Source organism: Harmonia axyridis, chromosome 2, assembly GCF_914767665.1.
Source record: "Harmonia axyridis chromosome 2, icHarAxyr1.1, whole genome shotgun sequence".
NCBI lineage: Eukaryota > Metazoa > Arthropoda > Insecta > Coleoptera > Coccinellidae > Harmonia > Harmonia axyridis.
The window spans coordinates 22,999,477-23,026,496 of NC_059502.1; the positions used below are offsets into that span (position 1 = coordinate 22,999,477).

A 27,020-nucleotide genomic window follows, 5' to 3' on the forward strand; every position below is an offset into this window, starting at 1 on the left:
GCCCTATGAGAGGGAAACGTAGTGATAGCATCGTTCAGAGACGCATTCTGTTCAGTATAAAATTCTCCTAAACATAACTAATGTTAGGACTAATTGGTTCAGTCGCCTGAATATTGTATATTTCAGTTTCCTTTCTATCCCGACGGGTTTTTCCTAACTACTGCATGAAACATCAGAGGGTGATTCATTAGCTTGTTCCTATGAACATATTTCCGAAATTGCTTCGTTCCTAGTTAAGTTAAAAAAAAAGTATTTGTAAAATATCATAAATATTCAATGTGATACAGTAGGCATCATAACAAACAATACGGAGAAAAAAAGTATGCCTGACTAAAAATGTAACTATTTGGTATTTCGTGTTTTCTTCAAGAAAAAATAAAGTCCACTATAATTCATTCTGAAATTAAACATTATATAAAATCCAAAACTAAAATTTTTTTTTATAAATTTCGACTTCATAACCACTAAAATTTTTTTTTAAACTTCAATTATAGAAGCGAAGAACTTCGGACATAGTTGTTATTTTTTTTCAACAACGAATCACTCTAAGAAGTTTTATACCAGTCAGGAAAAAATAATAATGATAAAAGCATATTGTAAGAATAAAACAAGAAAATTAACAAATATTATTTACTTTAAACAAAGCCTTTCCCTACATTTGAACATCCACACCCTATATCAAAAAGATTTGTTTGAGTACTTTTGTATCCAATATGATTTTTACCCAGTCTGTATGAAATTGACCAGATGCACTCAATACTTGAAATAATCAAGTAAAAATTTATAAAATTACAGATCAAATTATACAAATAACTTTCCTAAATTAAACACTCATCAAATGTAGATCATACATTCATGATATACAAAAAAAATTTAAAAATAGAATAACTACAAATAAAATTACAGTATATTAAATATAGCTTCAAGACTGGCATTGACAAACATCATATACAGTAAACATTTTATACAGTGATTAAAACTGACATTAATAAATTAGATACTTTAGGGAAATATATTTTTTTAAAATGGAATATGATTAGGAACAATATATAAAAAAAAAATAATAAGTTAGAAAATATTATAAATGACTTGAGGGTCAAGCAAATAGACGAGTTTATTTCATTCAATGTAAAAAAAAATGAGAATGGGATCGACTGAATTTCACGATATTTCATAATTTAATATAACCACTTGTTATGTAAGAATTTCATAAATATAACATGAATATATAATAAAGTAAAACTATTGTACAAGTCTTAATATGTGAGGTTTGGCAACAGTTTACATAATTGAAATTAATTTTCAGCTTTTTTTTTCAGTCTTTGAAATTATAAAAAAACATACAACATTGAAAGTGTATATTGAATAATTGTTTTAAATCAAATTTTATCTGCATTTGAAAATTCAACATTCAATTTACCAAATCATTTGAATTCCATGATGGAAAGTACTCAAATTCTGGATTTAAATGATAACTGTAAAATAACATTCTGGAAGACAAATTAGGCGATATATATAGTGTACAAAATCTGTCCAAGATGGCAGTTCTCAAAACTAAGAACAGGCTCCAATTTGTCTTTGCTTCATGTTATTGTCCAATACAACTAGATGCAAAATTCATATATAGTATATAAAATAAATGTACACTTAAACATTTTGTATTTTTTTGCTTCAGGGTTAACTATATCCCAACAATAAAATATATTGGCATCTATTTAAACAAAGGTAGATAAATATATCTAGAGTTGATTAGTCCAGTTTCTTTTTTCAACTTATAGTAATTGTTTCTGTAGGTTGTAGCTCTGTTGGTCCCCCTTCTTAATTACCCATGCCAAATTCCTTGGTATCCTCTACAGTTATATCTCCATACTCCCAAATATAAGCACGGTTTTTCTTCGCTGTTTCTTGGGCTTCTTTGTAAGCACTCAGCTGAAAAAAAAATTAATTAAATGGACTGTTTCTAAAAATATCACTGTTTTTTGGCGCTTGTTGCAGGGGAAGAGAGTATGTAATTTTCAGAGTAGTCTGTTCCACTCACTGAAAGAATTCAAAGTTAAAATCAATTCTGTCCATCTAGCCACCACATGTACACAATAACTCTCAAGCAGAATGTGCTCAAAATTTTCAAGGTCCATGGGTCTTAGTCAAGTACATTAATAGGCTAAATTCATTCAATAGTTTAGAATACAGAATGTATTTCTTCCATATGGTATATATCAAAAGGGAAAAATCAACCTTTCCAAGCATGTATCGTTATTTTTATAAGCTTATTCACTTCACCACGAGATTAAATTAATTCCAAAAAAGTTATAAATCATATTGTGTTGAAGGTATAACTGTTTTCATGACACATAACATGTAGGCTAATTAAAAAATTGTTCCTGAGCAAAAAATTACATTAATACAAATTCGAAAAAGAACTCAATAGCTCCCAACTCCATGTTAGTGATTTTCTCATCATTTGACAAAGCAAATTGTTCAGACAATACAGTTACACAAAGAATATTTAAATTGGACCTTTGGGCACTTAGCATGGTATTCACAATGCTATATTAAGGGTATGGTTCGTATACTGGTTTTCAATGTGTCAGGTAACCTGCTTCGTATTAACGGACCGCTTGAAACTTGTCAATGGTAAACTAAATTTTTCATCGACAGAATTTTGGAGGTTATAAATAATCTATTTTAATTTGTAAATAACTAATTGTTCTTAATGGCTCTGAAGAGTGTTTGTTTCATATTTAAAATAATGTTTTTAGTGTTAGATGTCATGGAAAATATTCATAAACAATAATCTGAGAATTGAAATGACAACTGCCAACCGGAGTGGGCGTGGTTACCGAAACCTAACCAGAATAAAAGTACGGTTTCTCTGGTGACAGAGAACTCACCGAAGTTTGAGGAAATAGTCACCGGTTTTTGAGGAATTTGACATATACGGATCACCAACTTGCTAAACATAGTAACCAAGGTGATATACGGACCATACCCTATTTGAGTTAACTAACCAAAATAAACCTTAAATTGATAGGAACATTAGGGCAGGCAAATATCCCTAGATTTGTAAACAGTTCAAGTGATAATAAGAAGTTTGTGGTTGGTAGCAAAATCTTACTAAATGTGACGTCATTGTTTTATACAAAAGTGAATTGACCCATAATCGAGAATAACTCGCTTTCCTGAAATGGCACTGAATCTACCAACTCATGAAAGAACTTACCACATAAATTGAATATTATGTTACATCTGAATCATTATTTCAAAATTTTATCTAAGCTTAATTTTGGAAAGTAATAAGCACAACTCACCACTTTATTATTTCGTCTGTTCTTGATGTTTTCAATCATAAGAAGTCCATCATTAACAAGATTTTTGATTATGTCCGATTGAGCATTTTTTTCTGTGTGCAAAGAAGCAGCATTAGGAGCACCTTGATTGCGGTAAACAACGCTCAGGTACAGTTTTGGTGCCTTCGTATCTTCTTTCAAAAACTTCAAAGCCATTTCAGCATATTCCTCATCTTTTGGTAAAATGACAAAGGGCAGGCAATATTCAGTAGCAAATGGCTTCTCGTTAGCATAGGTTGATGGTAGGGCGGCAAGTTTAACCAATGGAAGGGTTTCCCTAAAGTAAGGTTAAATGTGAGTAAACACACATACACCGTCTCTACTTGTAAATTTTCTAATTGTCTGTTCATTTTGCAAATAATATCAATAAAAATTACACATCAGACCAATATTTTTTTCATAATGAATATCATTTAGATCTTAAAATTTTTGAAATTTGAAATCAAAAACAAAAAATTGATTAGAAAAAGCCAACTAGTGTGAAATTTACATGTTTCTATTTTAAATTCAAGCATTTTCTGTATTCTCATAGTTATAAGGATCACTCAGTATATGTATATTTATCTTCATTATTTTTGTTTGAAAAACATTTCAGGTGAAGAAATTCATAAGCATCATTGGATCCTCAGATTAACTATTTACTATTTTTTTTATAACAGAATACTAATGTACTTATTCCATTGAAAAATTAGAATTTTTGTGAATATTTTAAATTAGTTCATTTACCTGTTTCCATAGTCTATGTAATGTATTTGAGCATTACTGCCTTGAACTTTTTCTACTTTAGCTCTGTACCACTCATTATCAACAAATTTAGCAGCGCAAATCTCCCCACGTTTAGGAGTAAAAGAACCTGGTAGCGGAGGATTAGCTTGAAATTCCTGCCTGAATTTAGCATTGAGTGCTTCGGCCTTTGGACCTTCAGCGATGGTTTGAACGAAGAAGTGTCCTTCGGGTGTAATCTCAGTCACAACAACTTCTTCATAAGTTGCATCAGGCGCTTCAGTCTGTAAAAATACAAAATAGGTTAGTTTCGATTTGAATCATGATTTCATTGGACAATGTGTACGAGATCAAGAATCCGAGCTAAATCAACATACCACTTTCTCATCTTCAACCTTTATTTCCTCTTTTTCCTCCACATAATCCTTCCAGATTCCTAATCGCTGTTTTCTTGCATTATCTTCGGCTTCTTTGAGTTGCGTTGCAAATTGGGATTTTTCACCGGTCCTGTGAACAGATGCATAACCCAAATTTACTAATGCAACTGAAAGATTCAGATTGTCCACCCAAAGCCAGCCGATAAGACTGGCAGTCTTTCCAGTGGTCGAGCATCCAGTAACTTGGATGGTGACGTCACGTTGCAAACAATGTTCTTTTGTGAATTTGAAAGCTTCTTCTCCAAAAGGTTCACCCTCTATTGCTGGCTGGGTACCAATAGCCGGACGAGCTGCTCTCGGACAATTTATTCCTCCTGTGATGGAAATATAATATTGACGAACTATCTTTAAAATTGCTAAGAAATACTGTAATTGAGAATATTCAACAGGAGATTCTTAAGATTATAAGAATTTAGCAATACTCGAAATGATACCATCTAAAGTTATTAATTTTCGGTTTTACACTCAGAGGAAAGAAAAGATAGAGGTGCCCTTAGAAGTAAATAGCGTTGTATTGTAATCAATTGCAACAGTATGATGATAAAGTGAGATAGGACAACAACAAACCTGCAAAATTGACAACTAGAGGGGCGGTAAACATTTCAGTGGCGTAGTCAATGGTTCTCTTACTGCCTCTTATTAAGTTTTCGGTGCTGAAATGTTTGGAACAAACATATGCATATTTCGGCAAATTGTTCATTTGCAATATTAATACGTGGCACCATATTTTGCTAAATTCTCTATTTGAAGGAAACCAACAGATGTTAGCATTGAATTGAGTTTTCGATATCTCACAAATACTACGCCATAGACGAGATATATTCTACGCCTATGGACTCAAAACGTGAACTTACCTATGATAGGTTAGGTTTTCATTTCCGATGTTTTACACACTATACATGTTTTTCGAGTATTCACCATGATTAAAATTAACAATATGTAACTTAAAATTCACAAACTTGTATGAAATAACGCCGATTACAAACGTGAAATTAAAATGAACAGTTAACCCTTAACGCACCTCTAGTTGTCACGTGCAATAACAACAGAACCGTGTTGCCAAATCCTCAGAATATTTGCGAAACATCTATGCCACAGAACAGAGAAAAGATTACTTCTTCCTCAAAATGGCAACACAGTACATTATAAGTGTTTGTAAACAAAAATGTTATAGCGATGTCAACAAATGCTATAAGGCACCTCTATCTTTTCTTTCCTCTGAGGTTTTACATAACTTATCGAGAAAAAAAAATTTTAAGATTCCTCAGTCTTAATTTGTCTTCAGTTTTTTGTATTAAAAAAACACATCAGGTGAAGAAATTCATGCACATCATTGGAATCGAACATTCATTCTCAAGTATTAGCTAATTTAATTCATGTTGGAGTAAACTAAAATATACAAATAAATGAACTAATACATACCCAAAAGGAAAGTGCATAAGCTGTTCGTTTTGGGAATGTAAAGGCGAACCCTACTACCACTGGTAACAAACTCAACAATTGCTTCAGTTTTCTGAGCTCTTTGGAGGGAGGATAAATCCAACTTAGCTCTAGTAGCATCCTACAAGTTATTGATATTATTATAGTACAATAGGAAATATATGGTGAAATATCTTACAATTTCAGCAACTCTCAATGGGGCAGCCTTTTTCTTTGAATGCAAACCAACTTGGGACTTGATAGCTTTCATCTCAGCATCTAACAAATCGTGATGTCTTGAACTTCTCTGATCATCATCAGCTCTGTACTTAACTACTGTAGCAAGGCCCTTAGCTACAAGTCCTTCGGCAATATTTCTAAAATAATCGAAATTGTGACGTTATAATATATTATTGTATACATAATTATAAATAACATAAAATACTTATGACTTTTTGTGGTAGAATAATATTTTTGCAAATTATAATAAAATTCAATTGAAAAAACTCACTTTCCACCAATTGTTACAGTAGCACAAGTTTTCTCAGGATAACTGTCTCTGGCCTCTTGAATATAGTCCACTAAAACATGGACTTTCTTACCAATGAGCTCTTTTCTTAAGTACTCTCTGGCTTCATACATGTATGGAATGTCATATAATGGTCGGAAACTTTTTGATTTTGGTGCATTTTTCTCTTCCTCAGTTCTACAAATTAATAAAAAGAACATAAAGGGCAAACAATGAAAATAGTTAATATTTACTTTGCGGATCCTTCTCTGGGAGGTCTCAAACTGGAAAGGAAGACTTTCTTTTGTTCACCATTTGGTAATTTTACCATAACAGCATCTCCATTGACAATTTCAGTAACAATTGCATTGTAGTCTCTTTCCTTTCCAGTTATTTTTGGCTGATGGGCCTGCCAATCTTTCCAGATTCTAACACGCTTCTCCTGGAAATAAAATAATGTTACTCAATTGCCATTTGTTGAATTATTTGAAGCAAAGTCTAAATTCGATCTACAGTTCACCACCAACACACATTTGGTAGTTCCTAATTCCTAATTAATTAAAAATATTAATTATTAAAGATTCCTCAGCATCAATTATCTTCATTTTTTTGTATTGTAATACAATTCAGGCGAAGAAATTCAAAACATCATTGGAATTTTAAGACGATCAAGAAATAATATTTTTCTACATTTACTATAAAAAATAACCATAAATTCAATTGCGGAGATATTTCTTTAACTAAATATTATGCATTGAACAGATTTTAGAAAAAGTACCAACTTCAAGAATCTACCGTTGAAAAAAATCTACAAGTTCAGGTAATATTAAAAAATTTGAGACAAGCATTGACTTGGCTTTAGGAGTTTTTGAGTGCTCTTTCATTAATGCATCTATCGCCCGCTTTGCAAAAAGCATGTCACAATTTTATTATTGTTCAGCAGAGTGAATTCTCTATTATTAAAAGTAGAATTTGTTTCCCATCAATGCAAACAACTTTCATGGAGTGCTTTCTATGACTAAGAAAAAACCAAATTTCAATAGCTCCAAATCTAGAAAAATTCATTCTCAACAATTACAGAAATGTAACATGGAGTACCTGCAGAGTACAAATATTTATGAGAAATGATTACTGATGTAAATGTTGTCTGTTAGTTTATCCAAATTAGGGGTTCTGTTCGGGAAACAAGCACTCAAAAACAGGAAGTTTAGTCAAATTTAAATCTAACCTCAAAATATAAGCAGCCAGTTTCCTGTTAATTAAAGGATATTCTACTTAAGTATTCTAAATTTTTTACTGTATCATAATAACATAATCTAATTATGTATCCTCTTATTCCTTCAAAACAATACCTTTCAAATGAAAAAACTTCATGACTTTTCAATAAAATCTTCAATGTAAATTTATGAAAGGAACTTTTCACATATAGTAAATCTTCTCAATGTCCTAACCCCCACATTTTTCATATTTAAACCTTTGAAATAGTATTTGCAAAATACTATAACGGATATAACTATTTTTCCTGCAATTTCAAGAGATTTTAGCTTAACTTATAGTTTCAAACGTAATTAAATGTCTGAAAATTTTTATTTCTCGAAAAACGAAATATATAATTAGCTTACTAACCTTAGCTACTTGTTCAGCGGCTCTTAATTTTTCAGATCCAGATCTCAAGAAACTTATAGACCAATCAACACAATGGGCCAAACCTTCTCTTAACAAGGATTCTGCAATGTTTCCTTTTGGATGAATTATTGTTCCAATAAAATTGTTGTTGTTTACAGATTCAAGAATTATTTCAATATCGTGTTGTAAAAGACGGCGTTCTACGTAAGTTCTGGCTTCATCAGCAAAAGGAACCTTGATATTTGGGTCAGGTTTACCGTTACTGTCCAATTTGAATCCAGGGCACTGTTGACAAATATTGATACATCAGCTCTAAGCTTTGACATTTTCTACACTAATTTAATCATAGATTGATAGAATCAAAAATTTCCAAAAATTCTTCATATAAAATAGTTATTCATAATACAAGTGCAGAAGGCATTGATATTCTTCCACGAGTTCAAAATTAAAAAACTAGTGTCAGAATGAAGCTTCTGTACTAGCATAACACATTATTTTCTGTAGTACTGATTTTTTATTGAAATTAATGGAATATTTCTATAAATATGGTCAAGTGATTTTTGCATTGAAAATTGTTGGTTGGCAGAACTAGATATTACAAATTTGATGACAAATCCGTGACAATAAACTTTTCTCTCTCTGTGACAGGAGACTTTTGAGTAACGACATATAATAATGAGATATATTGCAATATTTTCAGTATTATTGTGAATTCAAGTACTGTGAAGACTGTAGTTTCAAGGTAATACATACAGGATGTCCCGAAACTATGGTGCCAAATTGAAACAGAAGATTTGCTTTGAAAAATAAATAAGACTTTCCTAATATTTCTTTTCACCAATATTGTTTGTTGCAGAGATACAGGGTGTTGAATATGAAAAATTAAAAGTTATTTTTATTCATAACTTCCACAATTTGAAACAAAAGCAATATAATCAGCAATGTGTTTTGCAGTAACAAATGGAACAGAAATTTTATCAAAATTAGAAAACTTTAACATTACTGATCATTGGTGTAAGCTAGAATTTGAACAAGTTAACTCACAACTTCAAAATATAGAGAGAGTGGAAGAATTTGGAATTTGAAAGAGTTTTTTGTTGGTTTGGAAACTTGTTTTCTCTCTGAGTGTACCTAATTGAATTGGAGTGTTTTTCAAGGACCTTGACAGTTTCTTTTTCAAATTATCAAGAGGCTAATTATTTATTTAATATGGATTGTCGCCACATCGAATAGTAAACCTTGAACAACTCACCCTTATTCCAGTAATCATCACGGTAACATGATAAAAATCAGGTAATAAGAAAGCTCTCACTGTTGAACCATCCCTCACATGCTCAATAATAGCTTTAATTGGCTTGTAGGCATGTTTTTTAACAAATGTTGCCATTTGTTCATTTTCTACTCCCCATTTAACGTCGCGTACATGATCCTAAAAAAATATACTTAAGTGAATCTAAGAATTTTTTTATATTAACGAATATGTATATTTTTATTCCTTTATATTGAAGTGGTTTTTGATAAATCATTTTAAAATCACCATTTTTTTTTTTTTGATAAATTCTCATTAGTTCACATAAGCAAGACAATATCATTCATACTAACAGCTGGATTATCTTTGCTCCATTTTCCTTTGCCTGCTTGCTTAGCTGCATTTTCTAAATCGACAAGGCGCTGCAACTCTTCATTTTGCCTTACACCCTCTTTTTTCACAGTTACAAGTCCTTCCGATATCAATGTATCAGTGATGTTTTCTGCAGAGTTGAAATCTGGAAGAATAAAATATTTTATGCAGATTCAGTTACAAGAAATTTATGACAAGATAAAAAGAGCTATCAATTTACTCAAGATGCTGAAAACAAGTGGGAAATCACTGTTGAATACCTTCCACTTTATGGGTTCATAGAACTCTCCTTGTCTTTCTGTATTGTTTCAATGTGATATAAAATCATTTGAATGATTTCTTTGGAATGTCCCGAAATATTTTAGTAAGTTTCAATAAATTTGTTTCCCATTCCCATCTCTAATTTCAATATCAAATATATCATTTATTAACACATACAAACAGGCAATTTAATATTATAATTGAAAGAATGTGTATAAATTCATATAAACAAACAAAAATAAAAATTTTTATGCATGAAACTTTTTCAAAAATTAACTACTCACCGTTACCAAAATACAGGGTTCCATATTCCCGATTAGCATTTGGGGGTACTTGGGATGTAAAGAAAACTTCTTTGTCAAGAAGTTTTTTCCTAAGGAATTCACGTGCTTCCCAAGCCCATGGTTCATCTTTAGTTTCATTTCTGAAGGAGAAGTTAACATTTAGATATTTCAATATGTTTATGGTCAAGAACTAATATAGGGTGATTTTTTTCATTCTACATATTCAGTAATGAATGAATTAATAATCAATCTAAAAGGAATAAAATTATATTCGAAAGAATATGTTGAAACAAAATAATCTCCGCAAATATTTTAATGTTAACAACAATTATTTCACCAACACTTTGACTTCTGAAGGTTAATTTTGTATTCTGACCGAACGATTGAAATGCAAAATTAACTTTGAAAAAGCCATAGTGTTAGCGAAACAATTGTCGTTAACAATAAAATATTTTGTTTCATTTAATTTGATGAATTTCCATCAAGTAAGAACCAAATCCATTAAATATGCTTCTTTTCATTGTTATCAACAGATTTCTCAGTGTTAGATATTTTGATTATTTTCGTCTGAAAAACACATCAGGTGAAGAAATTTCAGAACATAACTGAATACCATTGTTAAAGAAATCATAAATTAATTTCCATTGAATTCATTACTAAACCGAATTTTTTTGTTTCATTTTAAATCAACGTGAACCTCAAATGGAAATATTTGTTTTGAAGATTTATATTGGAAATAAATGAAGAACTGAAAAAGTAACTTCTAAAAGTTGACGTCTCATAACAAGATTATCAACTTGATACTTTAATTGAAATAACTGCTTCATGTAAGAGAAGCTTTTAACTCCAATAAATATCACAAATTTAATTCATTCTCCTCATTTCCTCATTAAAGATTGATAACACAATAAACTTCATTGATAAACCTTAGATTGAACATATCTATTCAATGTCATTATCAAATGATCTGATAATTGAAAGTGTACAAAATTATTTGTGATCATAGGTATCAAAATTTAAATTGAATATTTTTTGTATGCATTTACATTTTTACATACGAGAATTAATGAAATATTTACATAAACTAAATCGCAATCACTTGTTCTCAACTAAATTTCAAAAGGACCTTTTTTGAGAAGTATTGAACAATTCATTTGGTATCACTGAATCTCAATGTATTCTCAATTGTATATCTTGATCTTGGAAAATTTTCAGAAAAAACTTCTTTTGATTATAAGATTTTAAAACAAAATCTTTCTAGAGCGCAAGATGTTGTTGAACAATATCACAAGTTTATTCGAAAAATGTTTCTAGTAGGAAATATAAAATAATTGCAGTGTAAGTAAAAATGTTCAACTGATGTAAACATTCAAATAATTATATTCGCCTATAATTAGAATTAGGGCCTAGGAGAAAGGGCTGACCAAAATTGTGCTGGAGAGTCAAAAAAGAAGTGAAAGTAGGAATAACTAATTGGTACAAAGTGGGAATAATTGAAACTGAATGGCAAACTATGGTATAGAATATAATTCAGGAATAGCAGAAAATAATGAACCTGATGAAAAATATAAGAATTCATAAGGATAATCAATATCAAAAAATAAATTAATCTCTCATGATATAAAGGTAATTGGATTTCACATAAAATAAATAAATTAAAAATTGAATCAAATACAAAACTTACTGTTCACTTCCAGCAGCAAGCCTTCTGCAAAGCTTAGGAGCTATGACTCCAGAAAAGTTTATCTGTTTTTCTGCTGCAGGATTGTTCAAATTTCTCACGATAACAGAGTCCCCAGAAAGGACCTATAATAAGATAATATAAATTAACAAGTACATAAAAGTAAGAATTTATGTATAATTATGATAGAAAGTTGAGGGAAAACGAGTTGTTAGGCCATATGTAAATCAAAGGTGCCATTCATTGGTAAGTTCTTGGCATTACCCAAAATCTATTTAACAAAATTTTCATACAAATAAATGATCTTCGTGTTTCAAATAATGTAATTCATTACTAAAAAGTACCTACTTGTTTCACTATTCCGCGATTTGGTTGAATTTGTTGGGTGGTCATCATGAATTGTCCATGCAACTTAAATGAAAGAACAAGTAAACGTCACTCCTCACATCATCATCACAAAGTATAACGTCATTATCATAGATTTCCAACCAATCTATTTTCTTCTTTCCTTTATTTTCAACAACCCATAACATCATTTATGAATGTTAAACGAACAAAAATTCTGAAAATTCTTTAGCATTTATGAATTTAAACTTTTTTCCAACTTCTATACACATTGCCAAATCAATCTCATTCTAAGAATAAATATAATATAATAAAAAAATAAAATAGGAATCATTGAATCAAAAACCTGTTGACAACCATTTGTGCTCTGAATAATTTTAATTAGATCCCATAACTGATACACTAAACTAAAAAATTAAAAAATTGTTCTGTACTCTGTTTTTTGTGAATAATTTCCTTAAACCTGTAACTGTAAAAGTGACAGCCTATATTCTAAGGTGACAGCTGTATCTGTACTGTCGTCTGTCAGTGTCATCGTGTCATGGATAAACACAGATTTTATCCGTAATCCTGAAGATTAGTTTGTCTATGTGAGCTTTCTAATGAATATTTTAAACAAACGAAATTAGATATAATGGACGAATTTTCAACCAATTTAAATAATTTACTCCAACAAAATGATACAGATAATATTCTTATTTTATTGAAATCCTCTAACAAAAAAGATATACCGTTGAAAAGCTCGACGTTGATCAAGACACTTTTAAAATACAAACATAAAGAAGTTATATTGTTGATAACAGAATTAATTGCTGACTGGGCCAAAGATGCTAATAGTAGGAAAATATTGAGTGAGAAGGAAATAATACAATTGCTTCTCAATCTTCTGGAATCAGGAGATGACATTGTTTTAAATGTAGTAAGAGCACTTGGCAATATATTTTATGAAAATGAGGATGCTACCAAAATGCTGGATAAAAATGATCTTGATAAAATATTGAAAATGTTTTATGATTTAAAACCAAGTGATAATATTTTATTGCTGTCAAAGATTAGTGGATTATTATTGAATATTTTCATCAGTAATGGAAAACTTAAGTTTGTTGATAAAAATCAAATATTAAATCACATAACGTCAATTTTAGAAAAACAATCTGATATTCAAAATAGTGATAGTACTTATAATTCATATCTTCTTCAAATTGTGTACACTTTGATGGTTGAATATGATAATCAAATAATTTATTCTGAAGAACTGCATAAAATCATAATAGATATTCTAAAGAACTCAGATATTCCCGACCTGGAATTGATATGCTTACAGATTCTTTATAATTCTTCTGAAAAAGGTAACTGAAGTAGGGTGATTAATATATTGGAATATATTATATATACAATTCGCTTGAAGAACTTTTTATTAACATATCATTTATTTAGGATTCACCTTATGTCAAATAAGAATATTGTATTATAGAATGACTTCTTTATTTCAGATAATGTGCAATTGCTACTTGCAAAGTCAAATGTGTGTGAAAAAATTTTCGAACTTATTGAGAAATACAAGGAGTTTATAGAGGATGATGAAAGTAGATCAATTTTAAATATGGCCTGCGATCTCATCAACAATATCCTGATAGAAGGTGCGCTCAAACTCTGAATTATTAGTAGAAAAATATCATATTTAATCTAAAATAAATTCCAGATGAAGGCATGAAATTGCTTTATGACCAAGGACATGGAGAGGTATATAAAAATTGTATAAAATGGTTAGATTCAGATGATGAAGACTTGTTGGTGGCTGCAATACTGGCCGTTGGAAATTTTGCAAGAAATGATGCAAATTGTATATCTATAGTAAAAGAAGGAATATCAAAGAAACTAATAGGTATGTAACTATAGTTATATAATTTTTCAGTTTTCTTCATTTGGATACATATTCTTTCGTAATTAGTTGGAAAGTTGTAAAGATTATTCTTCAGAAAATATGTGAAGAATAATTAACCAATCAAACAGTTATTGTTGAAAAAATTATATTTAGTCTCTTTGAATTATATCAATTTCTTTGCATTTAATATCTAATTTACTACTCATTCCAATTTGTTGTAGATCTTTTGCAGAACTATTCTCGAAAATATGACAATACAAATTTGTTACATTCTTTATTGAGTACTCTGAAGAATTTAGTGGTTCCTAAAGAAAACAAGTCCATTATTCTTGAAGAAGGCCTGTTTAATGCCATAAAGTCTGTTTTACAGATGAAAGAAGATATTACTATATTCAAACTATTAGGAACACTAAGACTTGTTATTGACGGACAAGGTAATTTCGAAATTTTTATTTAATCTTTCAAATCATGAAATATGAAGTCCTAGCTCTAGTTCAGATATTTATAAAGTCGTAAAAAAATTTGAAATCAGCTGAAGAATAATACAGGGTGATTCAAAACGAAAAATGAGGGAGGTATACAGACTGATATTCTAAAATGTAAAAGAAATTTGTTGCAAATGAGGTTTCTATTCCGAGTGATAGGAATTAAGTTACCGTATGCGACCAATTTATTTTAATAAATTACAGTGAGCCTAGAAATTGAATTCACTGTTGACGAAACAAAATTGTTTCACCAATTTAAAAGTTGCTTTGATTTTTTTTTTGTTGAACATTCAGTTTTCTAACAAACAATATGCATATATCATTTTGTAAGTCTTCATGAGATTTGTATTTCTAACTAAAACTGAAACACCAACTTCAACATTTTGGAAATAATTGTATACATCACACATAGGTTAGAAGTTCAAAAATGATCGTTTTTTACATTGAGGAGGGCAAATGATGGTTGATTTATTGTGAAAAACTTAAAGAAATAATATTTGAATACTCTATAAAACCTCTGCAGTTAGAATATTTGAAACATCTGTTAGTATGATTGTTTTCCAATTTTACCTATTGGAATTATGCTAATACTGTAAAAAATTAATCCAATCTATTAAACATGAATGTCTGAATCGAAAATGTTAAATAGACAAGATATATCTTTTAAATAAAGTTATATTTTCAAATTTATTGTTAAATCAAATTACTTCCAATTTTAGAAATGGCCGCAAGAAACATCATGTCAGACCAAATATTCCTTGAAAAATTGGTGAATTGGTTCGAGAATCGTTACCATCTTGGAGTGAGAATAGAAGCAGCTAGACTTTTAGCTTGGCTTATCAAGGGCTGTCACTCATGGAAGTCAATGCAGTATATTATAAGAACGGATGGAGCAATTGCTTGTTTAGTGTCAATATTTCCTTCAGTGAATGCAATTATGGAAAATGAAGCACTAGTCGCTTTGAATTTACTTACTATATCAATAACACAATATCATGATGTTGATGGTTTGGAGGCAGCTGATGTAGAGAAAAATAAAATAGAATTTGTGAAACAAGTAGTGAAAGCTGATATTGCAACAATTTTGCCATATGAAAGAATATTTCGACATAGTGAACAGATGCTGGATAACCTGATTAGCCTATTAGAAAAACTTTTAGGTTTTGAGGATGTACTGCAGCATTTTATTGAGAAGCAAACATCTAAAGAATTGAACCTACATGTTCATATTATTGAATCTCAGAATTCCATTGACAAGATTCAGAAGATCATATCGCAATTATCAGTTTAGATCTTTAAAATATCAGCCTGTACATCCTTTGAGAGCTTTAATTAAAATAATAGTCAATATTAAGCTTAAAAACTTTCTTAAGAGTCACTTGCAGCCTTAGACTTTTTAATAGTTTCAAGGCTTAATGCATGAACACAATTTTTAAAAATATTGTAATAAATATTTATTATTTCCTCAACAATCTTATGATATAGAATAATTTTTGTGGTATAAATTACCTCCAATGCACAATATTATCTTTCTAGAATATTTCCTTAAGATATTTAAATATTTTAAGTCTGTATGTTCTTTCAAGAATTTTATCTTACCATTTTTGTTATTGAACTTATTTGATTCACAAATATAAAAGTAGGAAATTCATATTTTGGTTTCTATAAGATATTACCTAAATAACTCCCAAGAAGAATATAAAATCATAAGTATATTTCAAACAGAGCTTATTCTATAATTTTTTTCTTATAGACTATTGTTGTAATAAGACTTCCCACACTTCCTCCAAATTTGAACTGTGGTGTCGGAATAACCTTAAAAGTATTGAATTTTATAGAAAATTGTTCATCTAATTCACTTTGGGTCCAGTTACAAGATGTTATAATGAAATAACCATCACTACGCAAACTATTAAAGACGCTATTTAAATATAGTTCTCTATTTTGCTTTGGATTTTCACTTTGACTGATGGCATCATAGGTGCCCTTATCATGAATTATATCATAGATTCCTCTTAGACCCTCTAGAATATTCTCGACTGAATAATAAATTGACGAAAACTCTTGCTTATCCGCAATGGATTTGGCTAAATCAATAGCCCCCTGTGAGTAATCCACTCCAAACAATTGAGAAAATCCTTCTCGCGCTAATTCTATCAAAAACATTCCATTCCCACATCCTACATCAAGGATATATGAGTTCTTAGGAATCCCATTATTCGATAACCAATTTATTACTCTTTCGGCACTTTCTTCTCCGAACCATATTTCTCCAGGATCTCCATGAGTTTGGAATGAATTTTTTTCCTCTTCGTATCGCTGATCCCAAAATTCCAGAGTCCCTAGTTTAGATGAATGTAGTTCATCCATAATATTATTCTGAACTTTTTGCAATAGTCAATGAAAATATTGTTTTGTTTGAAAGAACTTAAATGATTCAAACTGCATAAATATTCATAACCTTAGTATTCAAGCATCACAGATAACCTTAGAATATAGATCATAAACCTAATATCCATGGACGTCGCGTTAGAGAGAGAAGTCGGGAGAACGAATAAGATGGAACATCTTAGGTGCTTTCCAGCCAACGTCAGGAGCTCCTCGGTACAGCTCCGAAGCGTACGGAAGCGCACTTGTAGTGTTCCAGCACAGACTAGTAATCTGTGGTTCCAGTAAACAGGGCGTCGAGCCCTCGCGTTACCTTCCCCTTTCTCCTGAAGCACCCCCCGCATTTGCGGGCTTCGAGCCCTGACAGATGTGAGAGAGAAAGAAGACCGTTGCTTCGCATAAAGTACGAGACAGCTGTAGAACGCTGATTTGTTTACGTTGAATTCGACAGTTTCGTTTTGGCGCGTTCCACTCATAGCAAGGGCTCGAAGATCTAGTGCATAGAGAAAGGAGGAAAAGAGTGACGACTCAGCGGTAAAATAAATAAGCGTGATTGTGGCGACCTTATGGGCAGGGATTGGAACTAATGATGTTGATTCTGCGCATTCGGCTCCTTATTATTTCATAATTCCAAACAACTCAAAATTTGAATGAAAACCTGCACCGAAAATTGTGAAAAAACTGTAATATCAATTACAGTTTTTTCAATATTTCAGTGAGGTTTTGCATCCAACTTAATTTTTACTTAAGTAATAATACTCAACGAATTTTGACATACTTTTTATTGCACATAATTATACAAATTGATATTTGTGAACAGAAATTAATGAAATAATTGAATCAAATTATATATATCGTATTGTACCACTTAAATATTAAAGAAGGAAACATTTCATTTGAAGATAAAATAATTATTTTTGTGATTACTGACAAATATCCAGGAAATCGAAGGATTGATTGAGAATTGGAATTTTCAATTCTTTGGCAGAACTCCAACGTATGCCTTTTGAAACCTGGAACAAAGTGAAAAATTGATGGTGATCCTGAAGAGACTTTCATTGAAAGTATATAAGGTGATAGCAATAGAACAATATGAAGTGAAAATATAGCTCCCTTTTCTTAAATCGACACAACTGCTCCCTTCGACATTTAGGTACTAATATAAAAAAAAATTCTCTTTGTTAAATGACTCTTTTTCTTGATATTAATTTGATTTAAAATGCCTGGTCTTTTCTTCACAAAAAGGGAAACAGTATCAGTATTCGGTTGGTAATTTCTGATCCTATCTGAACTTGAATCTGTTAAACTAGTACTCGGCACATAATTAATTAAATTATTCTGATCTTAAAGCAGTGCATAAATTGGAAAATCTGGCAGGGATGAAAGTAAAAGTCTTGTTTTAGATGTATTGAACAAATTGTCCTCACTGATATGGTCCCCACATATTTTACTCATACTCATATTAATATTTGCTGGATAGAACAGCTTCAATTGATTTATCCCATTCAAAAATTCTAGTTGGAGGTCTAAAATAGTGCTTGTTCGTGGTTGAACCCCTGACAAGTTTGGATGCAACATGAATAGATAATGATATGATAAAATGCTGATCAGTTATGACAAAAGGTGCTTTATATTTATAATTATCATACTTATACGATAAAACTAGAAGATATATGCCTAAGATTCTTCAATGCGTTGCCTTCAATAATCAAACGGAGGAAAATTTCGAAAAATACGAAAAATACTTACCTACATGATCATTTATTTCAACTGGAACCCTCTAAAATTTAGGATTTTTTTATGTAAAGAGTTTTTGACATTGTTTCATTTGTTATTTTTTTGTAAATGAGAACCTTCTGAAATAAAGATTGTTATTATTATTAACAAACTTGTACCTGCAAGAAAATAAGAATCAGGAGAGAACTGAAATGCAGTGCTGCCAACCCACTGAGCTCAAATAAAGGTAGATAGAGGTTCGAAATTTAGGTAGATGTTGCCAAATTTAGGTAGATTATTTTTTCCTTTTTTTTAGGAGTTTTGAAAGAACTGAGTCCATAGAATTATAAAAAAAAAGTATGAGAATTCACATAATAAAAAAAAATTGAAAAACAAAGAAATATATTTATGTAATAATTTAAAATTAAAATTCAAATATATATAAAATAATGATAATTTTTCCCAATCACTCTTATAGGTCTGGTAATACTTTCTTTTCTTCGGTAATGGACCACGACTTGTTCCTTCGCCTCCATTATCACCGGCACTCATATTTTCGATAAATTCAGCAAAAAACTTACCTATACAAAACGACACTTTTTCTGTTTCGTCAAAATCGCAATATCCCGATTCAGCAATTCTACTAAAGCAGCCTGCTTTAAAGAAAGTTGTTCTCTTTACTACTTGAACCAAAGAATAAATAGTCTTTCAAATATTTCATTTCAACAGATGTGGATAATTTGCAAGAAATCGCTTGTTGTCCAAAAACTTTTATTATTTTAACACCCAAAAGGGTCTTTTATTGCTTCCCGACAGCAGCCTTCGATGCATTCAGAGGGTCTCATCTCATTCCTTTCGACGATCTTATTTTATTCTATTTTTTTTTTTAAGCATAATGATCGATTCATCTATTTTTCCTACGTACATGCAACCATATTTACTATCGCTATTTTTCTATCAAGCAAGTGCGTATTGAGGCTCAGCCATCGTTATTTATCAGTTTATTAATTACCAATTTTGGTCCTTTCTTTGCATCTGTATGTTTCTGAAACTCCGCCGCTGATCTCCGGAGATCTTCGTATCCAATGGCGTGCGTAAAAATTAAGATGTGAAATCGTTAATAAGGAATACATTTTTTTCATAGTCACGTTACTGGTAAAACGGTTTTTCGTTGATCTAAAACCGTAAAGTTCGCGCGGAGCTGAATTAAGGTAGATCGAGCTCAAAAAAGGTAGATAGGTAGATTAGTTCGAATTTAGGTAGATCTACCTAAATTTAGGTAGGGTTGGCAGCACTGCTGAAATGAAACACAAGAGAGGTTGGAATTTACGCCGAAAACATTTCATCAGTAGATACTAGATACAGTAGATAAGGATGAAATATGTTTTTGTGTGAAATAGCGATACATTAGTTCCTAACCCTGTCCCTCGGGTCGCTAGCATCAACATTTCAAACGACTGCACGCAGTCGTCAGTCTTCTCTTTATTTGTCTATGATCTAGTGCGCCGAGCCCCGGGGTGACACGCACCTGACTGGAAAGCAGCTCTTGTGGGCAGCCTGTCAACTGTCTGATAGCGCTACCTACAGTTGACATAACGAAGCTTAACTAATATTCTCAAAATTGGCAAAACAAAAGCTAATCAGTTCATACACCTGGTTTTTAGACATCTTATACCGAACGCAGTAAATGTAACCTCCATTAATCAAAAATTCCTTTCCCACAGAATTTGGCGTACTTCTCTTTTTCATTTTTATGTTAATATTATTGTAATCTATGGTCCACAGTTCGCAGCGTTTTCTCCGCCTATCTCGACGGTGTGAAAGGTTGAGCACCGGTGTAACCGGTTAACATTTACCGAAAGCAGAACCACAGATTACTACAGTTGTTTCACTCTATGCATTTACAAAGGAAAACGTCACCGGCGCCGGCGTTTCGTTGACCTCAATTCGCTCTACTCGTATTTATGAATGTGTTCGGGGTGACCAATCAGAGAGCTAGATTGATTCTTTCGACTAATCGCAGCGATAGTTCAATTTGAATCGTGGATTTTGCGTTCGCTTAGGTTATGTTATTGAAAATGACGGTTCTAAGAAAATAAATTTTATTTTGTTCTTGCTTGATTCAAAATATTAATCGCAAATAATTCTACATTCAAATATTTCTCTCAATGTAGGATCGCTGCTCGAGCTCTCCTTGCAATCATAGTCTGCCGTAAACAGAGGAGTCATTCGTCAGTAAGACGAAAAAGATTTTTTGAATCTCAGAGATACCGAGCAACCCTTAGAACATTAATGAGATTCTAAGAAGCAACCAATAGACGTTTTTTTTAGAATCATGCTAGTATTCCAAGGAATTTCATTTTTGATACATACTTTCACACTCAGTTATTTTAGTGTATTGTTAGAAGTGTGGTGTAATTTTTAATTCTTGAGGTGTAATAAATTCAGCTTGGTATCCAATATTCAAAGAGAATAGGAGTTGAATATAAACAGTCGGGTGAATTCAAAAATTTGAATGGGTTAATCTGACAAATCACATGCGTTTTGAACCTTTTAGAAAGAGTGGGAAGTTCGGTTATCTTTGTCATTTTTTACTACAGTAGTTCATAGTGAAATTCAAGGTCAACGAAACGCCGTACCTAAAAACGGCAGAGTGAATTGTCTGGTTAGTCTGTGGCAGAACGGTGCAGACTGTGCGATTTGCCGAACGCTTATGGAGCTTACGGTTGGAATGGTATTTTGGAGAGTCTGATTTTCATACATAAATGATAAAGTGAATTGTTAAAATATCAGTCAAGTTCCATGTTCAATAATATTTTTCGATACTCAGGTGAGGATTTAAGAGACGCAGATTTTGTTTGAGGAAAAACTAATTTGAGATGCCAAAAGCTGAAAAGAAATGCAGTTTCAAGAAAATACCTTCCTATAGATACTCATGAGAACACCAAGAAGAAAAAAAGACGTAATTCAAATAGGTATGATCCTATACAACCAATGTAATGATCCTTTTGAATCTAAATAATTCAAATATTTGCAAAATATATCTCCGTTCACATGGAGAGCCATGAGCCTTCACGACTATGGAGCGGGAGATCCTTTCCAATCCCACGGAGAGGAATACGACCGAGACATCGAAAAGCAATATGCAGTGTAATCTTCAGTATTTTTTTTGTTTGGACACATCTACATACATGCATATATCTCTTTTGCCTCTTATCAGCGACGCCCATGATGGTTACTGCTTCCATAGAAAAATTGAATTGCGAATTAATCATCATAGGGTTCAATTTCGAAAATAACCTACATATGAAATAATAGGCTGCGAGTGAAAATGTGCTTTAGGACTTCGAAACAAATAATCATTCAAATAGCTGATTTGTGCGTGCTCGAATTCAATGAACAAATTTAATAATCGAATACTTCATTCGATTCTTTATTCGGATGTCTATTAATGGTTCATCACATCTTTTTGAGTAAAGAATATATTATATTCTATGATCACATTACTAAAATTAGAAATTAACCTTACTAATAACAATAGAGAGTTATTGCAACGCACATATAAGCGATCTTTTATTACAGGATCTCTTAGATATTAAGGATTGTCTAAATCTAAAATACAGGCCTCCCTTACTTTATTTAGATACAGGCGACCAACTTTTATTTAAGGGCCAGTTGCACCATTTGCCTAATCGTTGATTAAAAATTTAAACATTGATTACTTTCTGATTTCTCTTGCACCATCTGTCAAATGACGTTTAATGTGGCCTAATCACCGATTACACTAAACAGGAAAATTTGGACGTTTATTTTCCCGATTAGTTTTAAACAGGGTTCTGCGCATAGACCTAATATCAATTTTATATAATGTCTATGGTTCTGCGCAACTCAAAACGTCAAAACATATGACTTATTACATAAACATAAACATGCAGTGGAAAGCAGCTTATGGAGAAAAAATGGTGGCAAGGACCAGAATGGCTAATAAAAGAAAGTGAGGAAAATGGCCAAAAGAAAAATTATGTGCTACAGAAGATGAAATTGAGAAGGAGCGAAAAAAGATCATCAATACAAATTTAGTAGAGAGTTTAGTAGATAAAGCATTCTGGCAGAAAATAAATCAAATTTCGAAATATAATAAAATTAAAAGAATTATTGGATGGATTTTGAGGTTTGGCGATAATTTAAAAAATAAACTAAGAAACAAGTGCTTAGAAGCAAAAGACAAAAATAAATTCGAATATTTGAGTACAGAAGAACTTGAAAGAACAGAAACATGTCTTTTAAGAGTAGTACAAAGGAAAGATTTAGGAGAAAATTTAAAAGGAATGCGTAAGTTTAAGTATTTGACAGACGATAATGAGATTTTAAGAATAAAAACAAGACTTGAATTTGGCAATTTTAACGAAAGTTCTAAATACCCGATCATTCTTCCAAGTAAAAACGAAATTGTTAGGTAACTACTTATAGAAGAGCACGAAAATAGTTGTCATGCAGGACCAAAAATTTTATTAGGAGTCATCCGAGAAAAGTTCTGGTTACTAAAAGCCCCCGTAAAACGATAAATTCCATAATATTTGCCTGTGTAAATTGTAAAAACCATACATCTAAACCACTTGAAACTCCTTTTGCGCCTCTTCCAGCAAACAGAATAAACGACGCGGGGGTTTTTGAAGTTTGATAATAATTATGGAGGAAAGTGTGAAAAACCTGACATGGATGAGGAAACATTCCAACTATATAGGGCTGAATTCTTGAGGGATTTGATCAAGACCGAAGAAGTTTATAAGGAAATTGAGCAGAAAACACGGCTTTAAACTGATTCCGCTGATTGGCATCAGCAGGGGAGGACATTGTGGACGGCTTCAATATTTGACGGCTTCGGAAAAATATGCAAAATGCGTGGTACGACAAGTTGTTGCTCAACAGTTGAAAGCATTTTGTATAAACAATTTTCTGCAAAAGCTATAGATTGGGGAAAAAACAATGAAGATCGAGCTATTAGAAAATGAATTATGCTCGAAGATTATAAATAGTGGCCTTTTTATTAATAAAAAATGGCCTTTTCTAGGTGCTTTCCCAGATGGCGTTGTTGAAAGAAATAATCTTTTAGTTGAAATCAAATGCCCTTTTTCAGTAAGAAATAATAAGATAAAAGACGCTATTGAACAAAAACAAATTACATATTTGGAAGAGAATGGAGACCAGGAATATCGATTAATCATAATTATTATTTTCAAGTTCAGGGACAATTAAATATAGCTGAAAGAGAAAAATGCTACTATGTCGTGTGGACTTTGAAGGACTTTTTATTTATCGAAGTCAACATCGACAAAAAGTTTTTCGAAGAAAAAATGTTACCAAAACTTGAAAAATTTTATTATGACTGTGTTTTACCTGAAATAATTGATCCAAGACATACAAAAGGCTTAAAATAAGGGATCCTCAATACAAATTAGATCTTCAAGATGAGCAAAAATTGAAGAGAAAAAAGGCAATTTGAAATTGTTCAATTACTGCTCCTCTGTGTATAGCTATTGCTTGGATCAGGACTCTCTTGGTCGAATTCAATGGTTACAGAACAACTGTATAAGATTTATCGTCGGGATTGGAAAATTTGAGTATGTATCTCATAAACTGGTAGAATTGAGTTGGCTTCCTATGAGACTTCGTTTCAACTATCATGCTCTCTGTACTTTCCATAAATTAGTTGTGAAGAGAAGACCACCTTATCTCTTCAAGAAGTTGCAATATAGAGCTAATATTCACAATGTTCATATCAGACATAGAAATTTGCTTACATGTCCTCATCATAGAACCTCAACATTTCAAAGAAGTTTCAGACTAGGGCTGGGAATCATGAATAAATGATTTGAATATTCGAATAATCATTGAATAATTGCATTTTGCATTATTCGAATAATCATGAATATGCACTGAATAGTTGAATAATCAATGACTACTTTTCTATTCATGAATAATCAGTGAATAGTTTAGTATTCACTGATTATTCAGTGAATAGTTTTCTATTCAGTGAGTAATTGGATATTTATGAAGTTACGAATGAAAGTTTGAATGATCACTTGACTCACTATTCAGGAATGATTAAAACAAGGTTTTGTGATTCACTACGGACAAATCGTTTTATTAATATTAAAATTACTGGAAATTACATAATATTGAAATTGATAGATACAATTGAATTAAAATTATAAATAAACTCCTGTCAGTGTTCGGAATCCAAACAAACAAATTGTCATTTAAATTAGTACGTTGTCGTTGAAGAAATTGGCTAATTTTGATAAATAAGATTATTTGAGGAACGATTTTTCTATTAATTGATAGACAGAAGAAACGAGATTAATGCCGTAAGTTCGAACTTGAGGTTCTACTAATAAACACGGCTTTTTACAAAATCTGGGGAATGATACAGGATTCAAAGTTACTGGTATTAACCTCGTTCCTTCGGTCTATCAATTAATACTGAAATCGTTCCTCAAATACTCTTATTTATGAAAATAAGCCAATTCCTTCAACGAGACCGTACTAATTTGAATGACAATTTATTTGTTTGGATTCCGAACACTGACAGGAGAACCAAAAATGGCGGTGTGTGACGTCACACTAATAGAGCGTATATGGCGAGAGGCAAAACACCAAAACGATTATACCACGTCGCAAAGGGTATATTCAATCATCAAAACGGTCGGATTTTATTGGTTCATTAAAACATGAGTTCAATCACTGAATATTGACTGTATATTCATTGAATAATCAACGAATAGTTGAATATTCATGACTACTCATGAATAATCACGCATGAATAGTTGTTTGAATAAATTATTCGAATAATCGAATGAATTTATGGATGAATATTCGAATACAAAAAGGCGAAAAAGTCCCAGCCCTATTTCAGACACAACATCTGTAAATTGTACAATGTTATACCTTATGAATTGAAACAACTTAATGATCACAGATTCAGGAACAAAATCAGAGAAAACCTGCTCAGTTCCTCCTAACTCACCTTCCATCCCCGAGAGGGTAAAAAAGGAATTTTTTTTTTCAATTCTTTATGCCCTATTATTATTTTTTTTTAAATCAATGTTATTGGATGGATAACACACAATGCATGTATGTATTTAATTTTTTTTCTTTCATGTATCAACAAGGGTTAAGTGGTAGAACACCTATGGGTGAACTTCCCCTTGAGATTTCTTTAAAGAAATGAAGGCCTTATTATTATTATTAAATATATCATTATCAAGCAAGCTTCATTATTTATTTGAATTATGCAAAGTTCTATTCTCCTATGAATTCCTTAAAACTGTAGATATTTATGGAATAAATTCATCAACATTCTCAATGAAACTTAACAATTTTGATTCGTTCAAAATTCATTCAATTTAATTCATAAGGGTTTTTAACAATTCAAAAAATGAGAATAATGGTATATCAAAGCTTATTTGGATTCCCAATTTGATATGAAGTAATTATGGAAAATAGAGGGTCATTTTCAAAACATAAAAAAGAGTTCGTATTTCTCAAGTCTATTCTTATTATAAAGAAACCGTCTTTACAACATTAATCTTAGATGACCATTTGACAATCATTCCATTTCATCAAAATGTCAAGAATGCGGCCACATATTCCGACACGAACTAGTAGAACACGAGAAAGAAACGAGATCATCCCAATGCGTTACAAATTCATTCTATCTGGGCTGAGGGCCTAATACGTTCACGATATATTCACCACAATAGTCGACGCCCACCCTCTCTTGCCCCTTCACGTCGCGACCCCTCTGCTACCCAAGCAGTGTGGTGTAAACAGACTCTTAATTTCTGTTTGTCTTATATCATCTAGACTCCGGTGACACGTGTGGTACCTAGCTACCAGTTATTTATCATATCTGTGTCAGCTGGTGTGCGTTTCTCGTTCTTTGTATACGGGGTACGTTCATTTTTGGTATCGTATTATTATTGTTCAAATCTAGTTGCGAAGTTTTCTTTCTAATTTTGTTTATTATTTAATACTGGTGTAACCTATCCATTCCTGCTTTGTGTTTTCCGTGGCCCTCTTGTGTGTCTGTTAGTCACCGGCTATCGGCCCAGCCGTTGTGAAGGGTGTCCCTGTTTTTCCTTTTTCACCATTATATTTTGAAAGTTAACTTGATGCCCACTATGGCATGTATAAAGTGTAATGTCACTATTAAAGTGGAGGTGGATAAGGTTGTCAGGTGCGATGGCTGTAATAGACCTGTACATCTCGCTTGTTCTGAGCTTACTGCGGCA

General features: G+C 31.6%; 3 protein-coding genes and 1 long non-coding RNA gene across 4 annotated transcripts; 2 read left to right on the plus strand and 2 right to left on the minus strand.

Annotated features, from left to right (window-relative positions):
• Positions 1–616: 616 nt before the first annotated feature.
• On the minus strand, positions 617–12,412 carry LOC123673124 (staphylococcal nuclease domain-containing protein 1). Its single transcript, XM_045607563.1, has 14 exons — positions 12,256–12,412; positions 11,911–12,032; positions 10,227–10,366; positions 9,663–9,826; positions 9,313–9,489; positions 8,061–8,345; positions 6,689–6,876; positions 6,438–6,632; positions 6,126–6,303; positions 5,930–6,068; positions 4,448–4,821; positions 4,074–4,354; positions 3,309–3,624; positions 617–1,929 (listed from the first exon to the last, which is right to left on the minus strand). The coding sequence occupies exons 1-14, from the start codon at positions 12,301–12,303 to the stop codon at positions 1,819–1,821; spliced, it is 2,718 nt and encodes a 905-aa protein (XP_045463519.1). The 5' UTR covers positions 12,304–12,412; the 3' UTR covers positions 617–1,818.
• LOC123673134 lies at positions 11,119–11,882 on the plus strand. The gene is made up of 3 exons (XR_006746434.1): positions 11,119–11,383; positions 11,442–11,564; positions 11,624–11,882. It is a non-coding gene; the product is annotated as an uncharacterized LOC123673134 (long non-coding RNA).
• A 350-nt stretch (positions 12,413–12,762) lies between the features above and the next one.
• On the plus strand, positions 12,763–16,273 carry LOC123673125 (rap1 GTPase-GDP dissociation stimulator 1). Its single transcript, XM_045607564.1, has 5 exons — positions 12,763–13,601; positions 13,746–13,892; positions 13,955–14,137; positions 14,359–14,571; positions 15,342–16,273. Exons 1-5 carry the CDS (start codon positions 12,887–12,889, stop codon positions 15,911–15,913), a joined length of 1,830 nt encoding a protein of 609 aa, XP_045463520.1. The 5' UTR covers positions 12,763–12,886; the 3' UTR covers positions 15,914–16,273.
• On the minus strand, positions 16,062–17,101 carry LOC123673130 (EEF1A lysine methyltransferase 2). Its single transcript, XM_045607570.1, has one exon. The coding sequence runs from the start codon at positions 16,990–16,992 to the stop codon at positions 16,351–16,353; it is 642 nt and encodes a 213-aa protein (XP_045463526.1). The 5' UTR covers positions 16,993–17,101; the 3' UTR covers positions 16,062–16,350.
• Positions 17,102–27,020: the final 9,919 nt, after the last annotated feature.